Source organism: Eriocheir sinensis, chromosome 27, assembly GCF_024679095.1.
Source record: "Eriocheir sinensis breed Jianghai 21 chromosome 27, ASM2467909v1, whole genome shotgun sequence".
NCBI classification, from domain to species: domain Eukaryota; kingdom Metazoa; phylum Arthropoda; class Malacostraca; order Decapoda; family Varunidae; genus Eriocheir; species Eriocheir sinensis.
In genome coordinates, this window is record NC_066535.1 from 6,697,835 (window position 1) to 6,713,607 (window position 15,773).

At 46.2% G+C, this 15,773-nt stretch overlaps 1 protein-coding gene and 1 long non-coding RNA gene across 2 annotated transcripts in view; one reads left to right on the forward strand and one right to left on the reverse strand.

Moving 5' to 3' along the window:
• Positions 1 to 3,530, forward strand: part of LOC127004043 (acyl-CoA dehydrogenase family member 11-like) — a 19,795-nt gene extending 16,265 nt beyond the window's left edge. Inside the window, exons 11-14 of the mRNA XM_050871272.1 lie at positions 1 to 68; positions 1,305 to 1,413; positions 2,170 to 2,337; positions 2,486 to 3,530. The exon at positions 1 to 68 is cut by the window's left edge and continues 122 nt beyond it. Of these exons, the coding sequence (XP_050727229.1) occupies positions 1 to 68; positions 1,305 to 1,413; positions 2,170 to 2,337; positions 2,486 to 2,661 (521 nt within the window). The 3' untranslated portion in view covers positions 2,662 to 3,530. The remainder of the gene's footprint in view (positions 69 to 1,304; positions 1,414 to 2,169; positions 2,338 to 2,485) is intronic.
• The window catches only part of LOC127004044 (uncharacterized), a 16,492-nt gene extending 5,854 nt beyond the window's left edge, over positions 1 to 10,638 (reverse strand). Inside the window, exons 1-2 of the long non-coding RNA XR_007757590.1 lie at positions 9,263 to 10,638; positions 6,545 to 6,714 (exon numbers count right to left, since the gene is read on the reverse strand). This is a non-coding gene — a long non-coding RNA (uncharacterized LOC127004044). The remainder of the gene's footprint in view (positions 1 to 6,544; positions 6,715 to 9,262) is intronic.
• Positions 10,639 to 15,773: the final 5,135 nt, after the last annotated feature.

The window sequence follows — 15,773 nt, forward strand, 5'->3', positions numbered from 1 at the left end:
TGGAGTGTTTTGGAGGACAAGGCTACATTGAGGACACTGGCTTGCCCTCACACCTGCGTGATGCTCAGGTGAGGGTTATATGCGTATCTGCAGTTGTCTCTCCTTTCACTCCAGCCTTTTCTGACAAATGATCTAATTCCATCGCTCCACCTGGCTCTCTGTCTGCTGTGACTTCTACAATACTGGTTGCCACTCCATCACTTTGGTCATCCATCTGTTATCAGTTCTATGCATGATATGGCCTGCTCAATTCCACTTCTTATTCTTCAGTCATTAAAATATCTTCAGCCATAGTGATAATAAAGGTTGAAGATATTTTAATGGCTGTTAAGAATAAGAATTAAAAATAAGCAGGTCATAACATGCGCATAATTTATAACAAATGAACGACCAAAGTAAAAGCGACAACCAGTGGATTGTAGAAGTCAGGGCAGACAGAAAATCAGGTGGAGGGATGAAATTAAATCATTTGTCAGAGCAGGATGGAGTGCATTAACATTAGGCAGAGAGGTAGAGAATGTTGGAGATGGCCTTTATCCTGCAGTGGACTATTGATGCAGTGTCCATGTCTGAGGTGTGCATCATTGTGCTGTGGCAACCTGCTGTTACAGTGAATGCCTGATTTCATGAACAATATGTAATTGCCCAGTATGGGAAATAGTTTTCATTATCAGTAATATGCAGGCAGCAATGATGAATACCACCAATCGTAATTGATTTTATTTCTAATGGTTAATAATGTCTGACAGCTTTTTGTTATACTTTTCTATGTGGAGGGCAGCACCAGGGCTATTAATAAATATAATCAGTAACCTTATCAATTAACAAAACTATGGTCTGCAGCAGTGTTAATAACTGGAAACTCAAAATTGACAATAATTTATTGAATTCATCACTATTACCTATATATTTTGATACTGACAACTATATCCAATGCTCAGACTATCATACATTATCCACAAAATCAGACACCCAAAGATTGCTACAGCACATCAATGCAAACTCTAGACTTGAGATCCACGACTACAGTAACTGATAATGATGCACTGAGCACTAATTGGTGACCAAAGGTCACAATAATGGCCAGGATCCCTTAAGAAGAAGGAGGAGGAGGAGGAGGAGGAGCGAGGAAACAAGCGAAAGAAGAAAAAATGAGGGGAAGAGAGAAGAAGGATAGAAAAGGAGAGGAAGAACGGGAAAAAAAGAGAAGAAGAAGAGGGGAAGACTGATTAAGCAGAATTTGTATATTTTGCAACTTTTGACCACAGTGTATATATAAAAGATTGATTAATACCTTGCTACAGGTTCTGCCAATTTGGGAAGGGACAACAAACATAATGTCCCTGGATTTCCTACGAGCTGTGACCAAAAGCAACGGTGAAGCCCTGACTGTCTTACATGAAGATATTCATGGTAAATATATTTCATTTTGCATCTTCTTTAGCATAAGAGATACTGGTATGTCTCAGATAAGCAAGCTACTTTATTAATAAAAAATGATCGCAAATTTTTTTAGTGCTTGTCGTGGCTGTAGCTTTCTCATTCCAGAGTAACTGAATGGCTCTCTTCTATGTCTCCGTATTTCCTAGAAAATTAATTTCCACCCAGCCCTCTTTGCAGTGTCAACCACTGCATGCCTCCCCCCATCCCTCGGCCCCGCTGCACACGACTTTCTACTCACGCTCAACCCTATACTGTCCAAACCCCTTATGCAACAGTTAGCCAGCATCTCTATTCTTTCATTCCCTTCACTGGTAAACTCTGGAACAGTCTTCCTTCGTCTATATTTCCTCCTGCCTGTGACTTGACCTCTTTCAAGAAGAGTGTATCAAGACACCTCTCCACCCAAAATTGACCTCTCTTCTGGCTACTCTTTACATTTATTTTTTATGGGAGCGGCAAGTAGCGGGGTTTTTTTTTTTTTTTTTTTTTTTTTGTCCCCTTTTTGTTGACCTTGAGCCGTGTTCGATGTAAAAAAAAAATAAAAAAAAAATCATGGGAAAAAACTTCTTTATTCTTCCACTATTCATGCTCTTCTATTCTTAATGTACAATTCATCAAGCACAAATAGACTTGCATATTAATGTATGAGCACTACTATTTCTTTTTCAAAATGGTGATGCAAATTACAGTTGGAGCAAGATATTAATCCTACTTGTGGTATTTTAGGTCGTCTTGAGCAGGCAAGGCAAAGCAAAGGACCCAGCGATTTAGAAGACTCGTGCCATAAGGTGATGCAAGTCTTAGGCAGTCTCACAAAGTTCCTCCAGAATCACCCTCACCTTGTTCAGGTGGCTGCACGTGACATTGCCAACACTATTGCTCATATCTATATTGGTAAGTCAAATTCTTACTCCTTCCTGCTGCTATGATTTTAACTAATTATTAAGAGGCCAACACCCCAGCCTTGCTGTAGAAAGTGGGAGAAAAAAGATAGTTCTGTTGTATTACTCTTTTCTAATGAAACTTTTATGTTTCAACACAGGTAGCCTTCTCATTGACCATGCAGCTTGGGAGAAGAGTGCCTCCAGTCTTCAGGCAGCCAAAATGTGGTGCCAACAACCTCTTGACTTCCTCGCACCAGATCAATACATGGTTGACAACAGCACACTAGCTATGGAAGGTTATAACGGTAGTGAAGTCTATGGTCCTATGTTTTAAGGCAAGGTGAAGTTGGGAGCATACAGTATAGCTGTGCGTGGCAGCGATGTTCATCACAGTCTCGTTGGCCCTCTGAGTCTATGGTGGGAAACCCATTAACCCAACACAGGGCCAGTGTAACATCTGGGTTACCACTGTTTACCTTCCCTAGGTTTCCCAAGGTACCCTTTTATCAACCATCTTGAAAGGAAGGATGAACAGCTAGGTGGGCTGCATGCTGACTGTCCAAGCTGGAATTTCAATCCAGGCTCACAGATGTGTAGTTAGGGACACTAACCGCTGCACCGTGGAGGCGTATGCTTTAGTTCATATTGCAGTTGTAGAACTTTAATCTTTTAACCAGTAACTATTACTTTCTGCAGTTATCATGTATCTACAGTATGCTCTGTGTAGTAAGAGGTGATTACTAGGGATGTAGCTCCAGTGATACTGGAGGGTGAGGGTAAAGATTGTTCCCATTCAACTAATTTAGACTAGAATGCCAATACTGAAAATGCTCAAATTTCCCTATTGATGCCATCTTATCCAAGAAAATAAAGTTGCCAATTACCCAAGAAATATTAAGTCAGGTGCAAAGGCTTCATGCTTAAACTAAAGTTTATGGCAGCTGTATAGAATTAGTGTTAATTTGTTACATTAATTTGTAATCAGCCATATATTTTTTTATGAAATACAATTTTACATATGAAGTTTAGTGTGTAAGGGAATATTTTCCTGAGGTGACAATACTAAGGATGAAATACTTGTGCAAAAAATGAAATAATTGTGCAAAATTAGTTCCTAAATCCATGAAAGATATATTTTTACATATAGTTTTATAACCGTATTAATAGACTTGGAGCTGTGTCCAATAAATGTGTGATCAACAAGCAACTAGTTTTACTTGCAATTTTGACCGAGTTAATGATCCGTTTTCTGGACAGGTTTGGGAAATCCGAAATCCGAAATCAGTTTTCATTTAGATTTATGATTATGAATAAAATTTGTCATTCACAATAGTCTGATCACATGCTGGACTCTCGATAGCCAGCAATATCCCTTTACCTTTAAGCTACATATTCACAGGTGTTTGGATACAGCCAAGACCTCACATCACATCCACACATGCCTGGGAGGTGGGACACAACTCCTGTTTGACATCCAGTATCCATTCACTGGTGGGTTTATACAGGGCATGAATGAATAAAAGGCTGTCCATTCATCTCCACTCTCCCTGGAAATCGAACCTGGGACGTCTATTGTGTAAGGCAAGTGTGCTAAATGCTGCATTACGTGCAAATGCGTGTGTGTATCTACCTAGTTGTTGTATACAGGATTTGAGCTATGCTCTTCATATCTGATTTTATCCAACTTTACTTTAAATTCATGGATGTTCTGAACTAATTATCTCCACAGACTTTTCCAAGTGTCAATGTTTCTGCTGAAGAAGCCAAACTAGTATACTTCCTTTTTGCATCTCGTTTTCTTCAATTTATGTTCATGATCCCTTGTCCTTCCACTATCCCTCACGTGCAAGTCTTCGGTTTATATATTCCACGTCTATTATGAGTTGGAATATCAAAACTGGGGCTTCTCTGATCAGTCTTATTTTTGTATACTGTCCTATAGCTCCTTACAGCCTCAGAACCCACCCTGGAAGGGGTGCTTCTTGCATTATGTTTTAGCTTGGTGGGAAGACCTGAGGGTGTACTTTTCCAATTTCCCATAAAAGGACTATGGTTTACAGGTCAGAGACCCTCTGTGTGTGCCGAGAGCATTGTGACTGCACACATTACACATACCTTCTCTACTTCTCATGGTAAAAAGCCCTCGTTCAACCATGCTTGTTCTTTATCAATCAGAGAGGCAGCTCGCAATAGGAACTTGAGCCTTCCAACTTGTAACAAGTACACTGTATATTTGTCAAACTTTCTCTGAAATTTCCACTTTGGACAAAACAGGGCATATTCCTTCCACTCATCCCCTCCCTGAGTTTACTGTGCCTGATACAAAAATCCTTGGTAATCATGTCTTCTATACCCTTTCTGGCCTGAATCCTTAGATGGCTTATGGACATAATGGAGTTCCAATTGTCTTATAAAACTGCAACTCGTGCTTACATCCTGCCTGGTCTTACACTTTCTGCCTTTGCCTTTCAACATGTCCTGCTGGAAATATGCTTGTATACCACTGCCAAGTAAAATAACTGTTCTAACCCTTTAACTTCATTATCGTCTTATAGCTTTACTCTCTTGTCTTCCTAAGGCTTTTTGGGTATTAGTGTTCTGGCGAACACTAATTCCCTAACACCACCTCACTCCCCTTAGGACTGGCCCCCTCGAGCAGCGTTCCGCGTGGCAGTGGAGGCCAGTACTCGTTAGCCCAGTACTTGTTAGTCACAACTTTCCCGGCGCGGGCTGTTTGGCGGGTTGGTCACTTGGTCCGCTGGTCATGCTCGCCGCTCAGGGCAGGTTCCCGGCCAGGCAGGGTCTCACTTTCGCTAGGATTACGCACTGAAGCCACGCTAACAGGGTATGTTCGCCCGTTTGTACGCCTTTAACAATTACTACTACACCAGGAAAAAAACATGCATCCAAATTGGAATCGTACGCACGAACTGGCAAACAACCCCTACGCAGTTACGACACCTTGATGTGAACCACTACACTGTTTTAACAACCGTTACGAATTTCACGCACTGGAATGCATTTTTACCGTAACGTCGCTACAATGATTAAAATATTGACACTAACGAATATTCCAGCTGACGTGATGCAAATTTGTTAGCCAGGTGCGGCACAGGGTTTGTTCTGTGCCTTGAGCCGCGGGAATCAAGACGGACAGAGTCGTGCACAGCAATAGACGGTGTCGTGCACGGACTGGAAGGTGCGTGTTGGGCTTAAATCAGCCTAACATTACCTTTGAATTATCGTGTGAGTGTGAGCTTCAGCCAGTGTGTGTGGCTGCTCGGCGCTGCTGTTCCTTTATTCAGGAAGGGCCTTCGTGTAGCCAAGAGCCAGCTAAATATACTACACCTCCTCGGTGTTTAGCCTTACCCTTCGCCTGGCCGGCGGGCTCATATTCACTTTTAAGCATGTATGATTTTTTTGTTTCAGTGTTTCGGACGACCAGTTGGCCAGCGCGGCCAGAGCGGCGGGCGGCTGGCCAGCCCAGAACCGGTGCCGCCATACCTGCCGCACAACTTTCACTCACCACCAGTTAGTTACCAGTCAGTATATTTTCTAATTCCACGATTCGTTCTGTTCTTGCAAGTCTTACTAGTTATACTGGTGAGATGATGATGACCAGAGCTCATTGTTAACAGTCATCATTCAAGTTCAGAGAATCGTCACTGCCTTCGCTGCAAGCACTTGAAAGATGACTGAACTCAGGTCACACGAGAAGCCTACCAGCAAGAGCAGGGTTGATGGCCTCCGCTGAGGTGCCTTGTCGCCCGCAAGGCATCAACTTTCTCACGAGGCATCCGTGTTGCCGAGTGGCTCAACAAGCTCCTGAACGCCAAAAATGCATTTTTTGAGGACGATTGCTTGTAGTACAAGCCTCATTACGGCAAGCAGTCCACGAGTGCCACCAATGACTACGATGATAAAGTCGACCACTTTCGGACCGTCTTGCACTCACAATGTTGGGTTTGCAAATTGCTGCAGAAAATTAAACCCTGGACAATTCAGGGCCCACTTCTAGTCCTTCCCCAATCTTTTATCTTTATTATGCCTATTGATAAAAATAATCATTGCTTCAACCCCTAAAACAACCACCTATTAATCTAACAATTCTATTATTTTTAGTTATTTGAAACTGGCAATTGAAAATCTTTTAAACATCAGTGAGAGAGAGGGGGGGGGGGGCAGGAGGAGGGGGAGGTTAATTCATGTTTTCTGACCTCAGCTGATGTTTGGCAGACACTGGAGGTAAGGTAAAGTTGTAGGGCATATACTATAACTGCGCGTGGCCTCAGTGCTCATCTCCATCACATTAGCCCTGGAGACTCCTGCCAACAGCTACGGCCCAGGCACTCGACGACTCCATGCGTCCACAGCAACCACAAAGGCCCTGGAGGCGGCACAGCAGACTAGAAACATGTTCGTCTTTATACTGTAGCAACAACATGATTGTATAAACATTCATTTATCTTAAGTTGCCAAATACCTATATAGTTTTACTAAACATTAGAATATTAAGACATGTAAACAACCGGCCACCAATATTTGAGACTAATGCATTCATGTGTGTGTGTGTGTGTGTGTGTGTGTGTGTGTGTGTGTGTGTTCATTCAAGCCATTAATCACACGCAGACAAAACCCGTAGGAATTTACTTCGTCATAAATTGTCAGAATCCCAAACAATATCACAATTACTTCTACTACAACTGCTACTACTACTAATGATAATTACAATAATCGAATCATCGTTTATATCAACACCACTCGAATAAAATAAAATCCATCATGAAGCTTCGGGTATCCTGGTCAAGGCCACAGACTACACGAGGTAACCCGCGCCGAGAGCAGCTAACCATCACTACAACTATCACTGAACCATCGACTCCCCGGCTCGCGGCGCTTCACGGTGTTCAGGCACTTGCTAATGACTTGCTAATTTGTGTTATGGTGGACCGTATTCAAGTGTGAAAGGTTATGGGAACGACTCCACCGCTTCCTCCTTTCAGAAATCTAACCATATCTAAAATACGCTAAATTGTGAGTTATCTTTAATTGCTCAACACTGTCTAAAATACTCTGAACTAACAGTCGTTGAACACTTTAAAAATATATTCTAGACATGTGCCTGATGTTATGCCTACTGCTCGGTGTGAGGACGTCTGATCGAGGATGTTACGCAAAGAGGGTTGCCTAACACTGTCAAAACATATAATTGTACTTAAACCGCAAATTCTTTAATAGTATGCTGTTCGAGAGACGTAGTGTGATTGATGATACTTGATTTCCTGTAAGCTGTGTCGTTTCTCTTGGTCGTTGAACTTGTAAATGACATAATAATGGCGTGGAGCGAACTCTGGAAACAGGAGATTGAGCGCTTATGTATGGCATGGGCTTGGAAAAACTAGTATAAATATATTTTACAAACAGGGTCACCCCCCCCCCCCCCCACGCACACACCAACACGCTGAAAGTATATCAAATCCACTTCAGTTTGAATACGAGGCAAACTTGAAACTAGCCCGCTGAAAGGAAACATGAAGGAAGGAAGGGCGAGACGAAGAGTTTGCTTGAGGGAGGAGGGATAAAGAGGATAGAGAGGAGGAAAGGAAGGGTGATTTATACAGCAAGAGGGAGTGAAAGAGAAACAAGGAGGAAGGAAAATGAGGCGCGACAGAGAGCGGAGGCCAGGGAGGGATAGCTAGAAAGATTGATAGATGAAAAATGTGGAAGGAGAGAGGAAGGAATGGAGGGAAGCGGAAGTGTTGCGCCATGAGGGCGGAAGTAAGTACACAACCAGCCCGACCAGACGCCTTCAGGGAGGCTCGGGTTGTTGCTCCGCCTCGGCGTCACTTTCCTTAACAATCCCTCACGCCCCCACTCCGCTGTGGCTGCGGCTTTATTTTTAGCAATATGATGGAAGCAGCTGGACAAGGACAGGCGTTGCAGTATTCCTGGACGCAAAGGATCTTGGCTACAGCTGGGTGTGCGTGTGACCGGTGTGGCCTTATGACTCGCCATCACATGGACTTCCACAAAATCGCCCGTCAGGGTTCGCAGAATTACAGGACATGGCTCAGAGTACTCTGCGTTGTTTCGAGGCGAACGTCATCAGGGTCTCAGAGATGCAGCGATGCGTATGGCGCGCGGGGAATCGATTTCATGGTTATCTACTAAATCTCTGGGTCCGGGGATTCAGTTCATCACTATGGTGTTTGGTATTTTGTTTGTCAGCACGATGGCCGGCTGGCTCATGTTTGAGGCAAGGCCTCATTATATCGAGGTCAAGTTGTTACACACGAAACGGGTACTGACGGAGTTGCTCGACGCCACGCACAAATACATATTTTACGAACCTACCTAGCTATTGAGAAACAAACAAATGTATCAGCATAAAAAATAGAACCAATGCAAATTATGAATAATTAAATTATAAATACAAGGAAATCAGAGTTTAGAGGTGCCTCCTGACACAACCACATCACTCACTCGTAAATGCGTAAAGAGCAGCAACATTTCTGCCGCGTCCTGCTTGCTCATTCGTTTTTAGGGCAACATCTGCTGACGGTCTGTGTGGCCGCTGATGGAACACGTGGAGAACCCAATTTCAATTTCATGTCTATACAGGAAATGTCTGAAGGACGTGACTTTCACTGCGAAGACGCGGCAGAGTTGAAGGAGGAGGAGGGAGGCGGAGGAGGACGAAGGGAGGGGGGAGGGTAGGCAGGGCAGGTACGTAGGGAAAGTTAAGTAAGGGGGAGGGGAGGATGAACCTGCACTGAAGTGAGAGCGAAAACAGAGAGAGTAATGTGCGTGGAGCGTTTTAGTGATGGAGCATTTAGTACGTAGTCAAGGGTGGAAAGTAGGACTCGGTCGCGTTGGGGGGCCGGGAGGGGGGGGGTCTTATGCTCCCAGCTATGGTGGAACTTATTTTCACTTACCAGCTTTCGCTTTCAGTGGGTTAGATGTCTACACGGGCGGGGCAGGGTGAGGAGGATATGGGGTGTGGCGATGAGCCGGAGACGTGCACGTAAAGGCCAGGAGGGAGAGGGAGGCAGCACTGGCGAGACACGGATGTGGGGCACTGCAGGCGATGCGTGGAGCAGCGAGGCGGCGAGTGGCGGAGCAGCGGTTTGGGGCTTCATGGAGCTTCCCTCACAGGCTTGTTTTGGGCCAGTGCAGACAATACCAAAGCGTCGTCTCACATGTCTCCTGGCACGGCTGCTGCACTTGTTCTTACTGCCTAGAGGGACGAGGAAGGAGAAAGGAAGGGGCTGCAGGAGTGGGTCATCTTGTGGAGCTGGAGAGACGATCTGCCGAGTCACGTGTGAGGTTCGCCCACTTTCCCGAGAGGAACATGTTCAGCAGAGCCCCGCCGAGGGTACGGGTGGAATGGCTAGAGATGAATATCTATTCCAATGACACAACCTGCAACATCAAAAAACACATAACTCCTAATTATTGCAACTAGGAAAAAGGGTGCGAGTAAGAATGACTGGAGGAGGATATCTACTCCAATGCAACAAATAAGTACATAAAACCAATTTATTGCAGCTCTGGAAACGTCACTTTCTATATGATTCAGGCAAATTAAATTTATATTGCGAAAACGAGAGAGAATCATTCAGGTGCATAGGCGAGGTGGTGGTGGTGGCGGCGGCGGCGGCGGCGGGGCCCTGCACACAACACTGTATTTAGAAAGCAGCGGTCCCGCGGCGGCAGCACTGTGGCGTGGGAGCGGGAGAAGCACTACGTCACATGTGCCAGAAGCCGCGCCACGTCCTATTATTCACCTTCACTCTCTTTACGGTTCCGTTGGCCAAGCCGCGTTGAGCCACGTTACCTAAGCAACAGGTGGTGGAAGGTTACGCTCATGCTCCGCTGCCCGACACTTGCACTCCAGCGAGCCGTGGCTGGCCGAGGAGCTGCACACCCAGCACTCCCTCCACCACCTCACCCACCACAAACACAAAGAAATAAATAGATTCATAAACAAAACAGAGAATTAAGGAAAAACAGACGCTGCAGTGGTTGATAAAAGAACGTTCTCTCCCAGGTTTTGATTTCTTTATATGTTGTTCCTGAGTGAAGGTTGTCTAGGAATACGTTTCTATAAACTTTGAGGCTCAGTTAATCATAGTTTATGACCATGAGCCACGAGTCGCCGTCGCCGCCGGCCAAAGACTGGCCACGCCTCCGTCACCTCGACACAGTGAGGCGGCGAGGCCCCCGCCGCCCCGAGGGGACTGCCATGGAAAGCAGAGTTTGGGGGTCACCACATTAATCAAAAACACCAAATGAAAATATGTTTTCTCCTCGATTTATTACTGCGTCAAATTACATCATTGTCAGCAGTTCTGTCTAGCTACTGACGCAATGGTTACGCCAAGGAATACCCGGTACAGGGCTGACACTTAGAGGGGCTGGGCAGGTGGCTCACCCATGAAATCATCGCCGTAAACTCCATTAATCACCGCCCGAGTCTGGCCGTGCTGGCCCGCGGCGCGGCCGCTGACACACTTCAGAGACAATCGTTTGCCACAGGGAATGTTTACTGAAAAGTCGCCTGATCCGGCAAACATTACACCAGCATGACGCAACGGGACTTTGGTGAGAGATCACATTTCAGTCCGTACAATGCAGATGACGCAGTGCAGCATCCGGGAGCCTCACGACTGACCAGTAACAAAGATGAACGAGGGTGACATCATCGTCGTCGTCATGCTCTTGCACCCGATTGGTCGAACAAGAGATGACGCCACCGCCGCTCCGCCAATCACGGCTCCCTCTGAGGTTTTCTCGAAGGTGTTGACGGAATTGCGCAACGCCCGGCCGCTGCACGGAGCTTGTTCGCCATAATGACACACTACTAAGCCCCCTTTCACTGGAATATTTGGCGGCTGTCATATATAAATTTTCACTTATTTATCAGAGCAACCCACCGGGGAGTCATGTGCAGCTCCCTCTACTCTCACGACCTTTCCAAGATTTCCTGATCTGCGGGAATTGTGTAGCAGAGTTGCGTGTATATCGAGGTCATTGAAGGTGAGATTCCTTGTATGTTACTCGACCGAGGCTCAGCGGTAACCCAGTGACACAGTCTTGGAGGAAGCTCATGCCGCTGAAATTTAGGTCAGTCGGTGCAAGGAAATACTGCGGCTGAGGATGTGACTTGCTGAAGGGGGTGTGGCAAAGGGGGGGGCCTCGCCTACGGGTGCTGAGGCTCCTTACTCACAGAGCTGGAGGCCTGGCAGAGGCTCTGGAGGCTGGCTTGTGGTTAAGATTTGAAAGAAACGCCATTTGTGGTCTCTGATAGTCCTGTGAGGATGAGGTGAGGCCTGGAGGCATTGATGGAGCTGGGAAATTAATATGTAACGGAGGCAATGCATGTTAACGGTAAAGAAGAGAGACCGAGGGCTGTACAGAAAATACAAAATAAACGCTCTTTACTTGCTGCCCCGAGAATGAAAACAAAAGATGAAAAAAGTTTCAGCATGAATTAACTTGGATAATACTCAAATGATGAAGCATTGCCATTATCATTATTATTATTACCAGCAGGAGTAGCAGCAGTAGTGGCAGTAGTAGTAGTAGTAGTAGTAGCAGTAGCAGCAAGGGTAGTAGTAGTAGTAGCAGTAGTAGTTGCAGCAATGGTAGTAGTAGAAGTAGTAGCAGCAGCAGCAGCAGCAGCGGTAGTAGCAGTAGTAGTAGTAGTAGCAGCGTGCAGCAGTAGTAGAAGGTATAGTAATACAGCCTGGTGGGCATCGCTTCGCTGTCCTCAGGGTGCACGAGCGCGGCGGCGCAAAAGTAGGTTAGCGAGCAGGTGGTCCGGCGGGCAGGGGCGGGCAGGGTCCAGGGAAGTCCATTGTTTTTATGTATGTGACCTGGAGGGGCGGGCGGCGCGCTGCTGGGACGGGGACTGCATGCGGCGGCGAGGGTGGTGCGTGATGGTAATATGTGGTGGTGGTGTGTGGTGGTGGTGGTGGTGATTTGCAAGTGCCTAAGGGATTACGATTTATATCTACAGAGGTAGCAACAACAATAACTACTACTACTACTGCCACTACTACTACTACTACTACTACGACTACTACTACTACGACTACGACTACTACCCCTCCTCCCCTCCCATCACGACCACATTCACCACCAAGAACGGAACAGACGTGGTGAAGAAAGACCAGAAACAAGAAACTTCGACGCAGTGGCCACCTCGGGGTCTGGAAGGGAGCCAAACTTACTCCTGTCTATTTACTTTTTTTTCGGACAGCATTCTATAATTTTCCTTTGGTCAAACATCGTGGTGTCTCTGCCTATGACCGAAGGGCGTAATATATCTCTTTACATGGTTATGGAAATGTTGTGAAAGGTCTTTGTCCTTCTCTTCCTCCTTCCCTTGTTTTCTTTTTTTTTCTTTTTTTTTATTTAAACATACATATATATTTACAGGCCCAAAGGTGCACTGCCAGAAATGCCTATTCAAAGGGCAAAGTCTATTTAAAAGAAGAAAAGAATATCTAAAGATAAAAACCCATACATTATAGAATTATAAATATTCCCACCTTTGTCCCTCTCCTCTTCTTCGTCATTCCTGTGTTGAGTAAAAGAAGGAAGGAAGAAGGAGGAAGGAAGAAGGAGTCAGGGGCGTGAACAGTGAAGGTTTACGGAAGTTTAGAAGGAGTAAATGAATAAATAAGAACAGGAGAAGAGAAAGAAAGGAAGGGAAGAAGGAAGGAAGGAAGGAATGGACCGACCGCATTTCGAGTGATGTAAGGAAAGAAATAGCGAATAAAAAAAATTAAAGAAAATAAAGAAACGAGGCTGAAAGAACAGAAAATCACGGAGTCAAGGATGTAAAGCAAACAAACAAGCACAAAAAAAGCAACAACAATAGGAGTGGTACGGCATAACAAGTCATTCAGAGCGCAGCAGATGCTTCAAGTTGCTTCAAACACACATACACACACACACACACACACACACACACACACACACACACACACACGCACAACACCCCACCCCCCCCACTCAACAAACAAAAAAACACCCTTTCAATTCTCCCATACACACGAGACATCAAACACACACACATACACACATACACACATAGGTCATAACTTGGACATCAGTGTGACTTCCTCGACTCCGTTCGCAAGCTTCCCTTTCAGACCCGCCAGCTCGGAAAGGCAAATTTAGTGAGATTCTGGGGCAGCTTCCACGTCCGCCTCGCATTATCCAGCTCGGGTAGGAAAAATGAGAGACACCTTAAAAGACGCTTCTCCAATTGTACCCAGACAAAGACGGCTGATGAGAAGATGAAAACAAGACAATGAAGAAAATATTATCGCGGTGCTAAAATTGGGGTGGTGGTGGGGAAGGAATGAGGCTGTTGCTTTGGGTATGACTGGGTGTGGGCGTGGCTGTGGGTGTGGGCGTGGCTGTGACTACGGTTGTGGGTGTGGTTGCGGATGTGACTCATTTCTTTGCCTTTTTTTTTTCTCCTATCTCCTTTTAACCTTTATCCTCTCCCTTCATCTTCCTTCTTCATTAGCCTTCCCCTCTTTCTCTCTCTCCTATTATCCCTCCTTCTATCTGCGTTGTTCATACACTTCCTGCTTTCTTTCTGTCTTTCTTGCTTTCCTCTCTTTTCTGTTCTCCCTTGTCTCCTCTTAACCTCTGTCCCTTTCCCTCTATCTTCCTGTTCATACTTCCTGCCTCTCTTTCCTCCCCTTCTTTTATTTCTTTTAGGACTGTTGGGGTGCAGGAGGGAGAAGGTCGGTCTGGAAGTGGAGGTGGTGCTTGGTGTGTTTGGACGAAGGGTGTGTGAGGTGGGTAAGGTGTTAAGTATAAATAAACATCTATATGTCTTGTTAGATTCAGGCAAGACTTCGCATTTGCCAAACACGCGTATAATGGGAATTCGATAAACTCCTATTATTGTGCTAAAAAGTGGCGGTCAGCTGAAGGAAAAGGGTGTGTGGGGATGCAGGGAGAGCCAGCCAGCCTGCCTTAACCGCCCCCACCCAACCCCCCCCCACTCCACCAGTCAGCCTGCCAGCCACGCCCCCACCCAACACCCCCCCACCCCACCAGTCAGCCTGCCAGCCACGCCCCCACCCCACCAGTCAGCCTGCCAGCCACGCCCCCCCAACACCCCCCCACCCCACCAGTCAGCCAACCAGCCAGCCAGCCAACCAAGCAACCAGCCGGCTAGCCAACCACGCAACCAGTCGGCTAGCCAACCACGTGGAGGGTTATAAGTGACGGAGGCTTGAACGTCACTCCATATTGAGGTCAAAGGCGGTAATACCATGATTGCACTTGTCTCTTCTCTTCCCCCCCCTCCTCTTCCTCCTCCGTCTCCGTCTCCGTCCCCGCCTCCGCCTCCTCATTCTCCCACCCTTCCTCCTCTTCCCATTCCTACTCCTGCTATTTCTATTGCTACTACTAATGATAACAGTAGTAATAATTCTCCTACCGCTGCTGCTCCTACGGTCACTGGCTACTCTGTGTGCATCAGCGTTACGCAACAAGACGAAACAGTGAATGGTGGGAGGAACATGAGAATTTCTGAGGAGGGAAAATATTGATTTATGACACTCACGGAAATTGCAGGAGATAGTAATACCAGGATACCCGTCTCCTACTTCTCCTACACAGCCCACCCCCTCCCCACCCTCTTCCCTCTTAGCTCTCATCACACACGGCCTCACCCCAACACACTATCCTCCCATTTGCCTCTCAGCTTCCCATCACGCACACCGGCTCAATTTTCTCACTCCTACACATCCCACTTTAGTCTCAGTCTCCCACCACACACTCCCTACACATCCCACATCGATATCTGTCCCTACCACACACATCAGCACAGTACCCTCCCTTCTACACCTCCCATTCCTATATTAGCTCTCCCCCACCACATACTCTCCCCTCACTCCCCTCTCAACCGCCTACCACACATACCATCACAGTGCCCTCCCCACCTGTCTCTCAGCCCCAGCACATATACCCTCACCCCACACACACCACCCTCACCCCACACACACTACCCTCACCCCCTTCACCTCCTACTTCCTCTTAGCCCCTCACCACACACCAGTTTAAGGCCCTCACACATCCCACTCCCTCTTGCCGCCCCCCCCAAAGACACCCCGCCCTGCTGCACCTACCTACCCCGGCCCCCCTCGCCCACATCCCACACCTGCTCCCCTGCCCTGTCTCATCTCCATAACGTTTTCACTTTCCATAAATCGTCTTACACAAGAGTCTGAATCAACAGAAAGAAAAGGAGAAGAGAAGAGAAGAGAAAGTTGGTGTTTCGATAATATTTTCTTTAACACTTTTTTTCATTCAATATTCTCGCGCTGCTCATAAGTGTATTAGAATTTTACGGTGTGTGTTTTATTATTATTTTTTTAGGTTTCTGTAAAAATAAATAGCAGTGAGATAAGT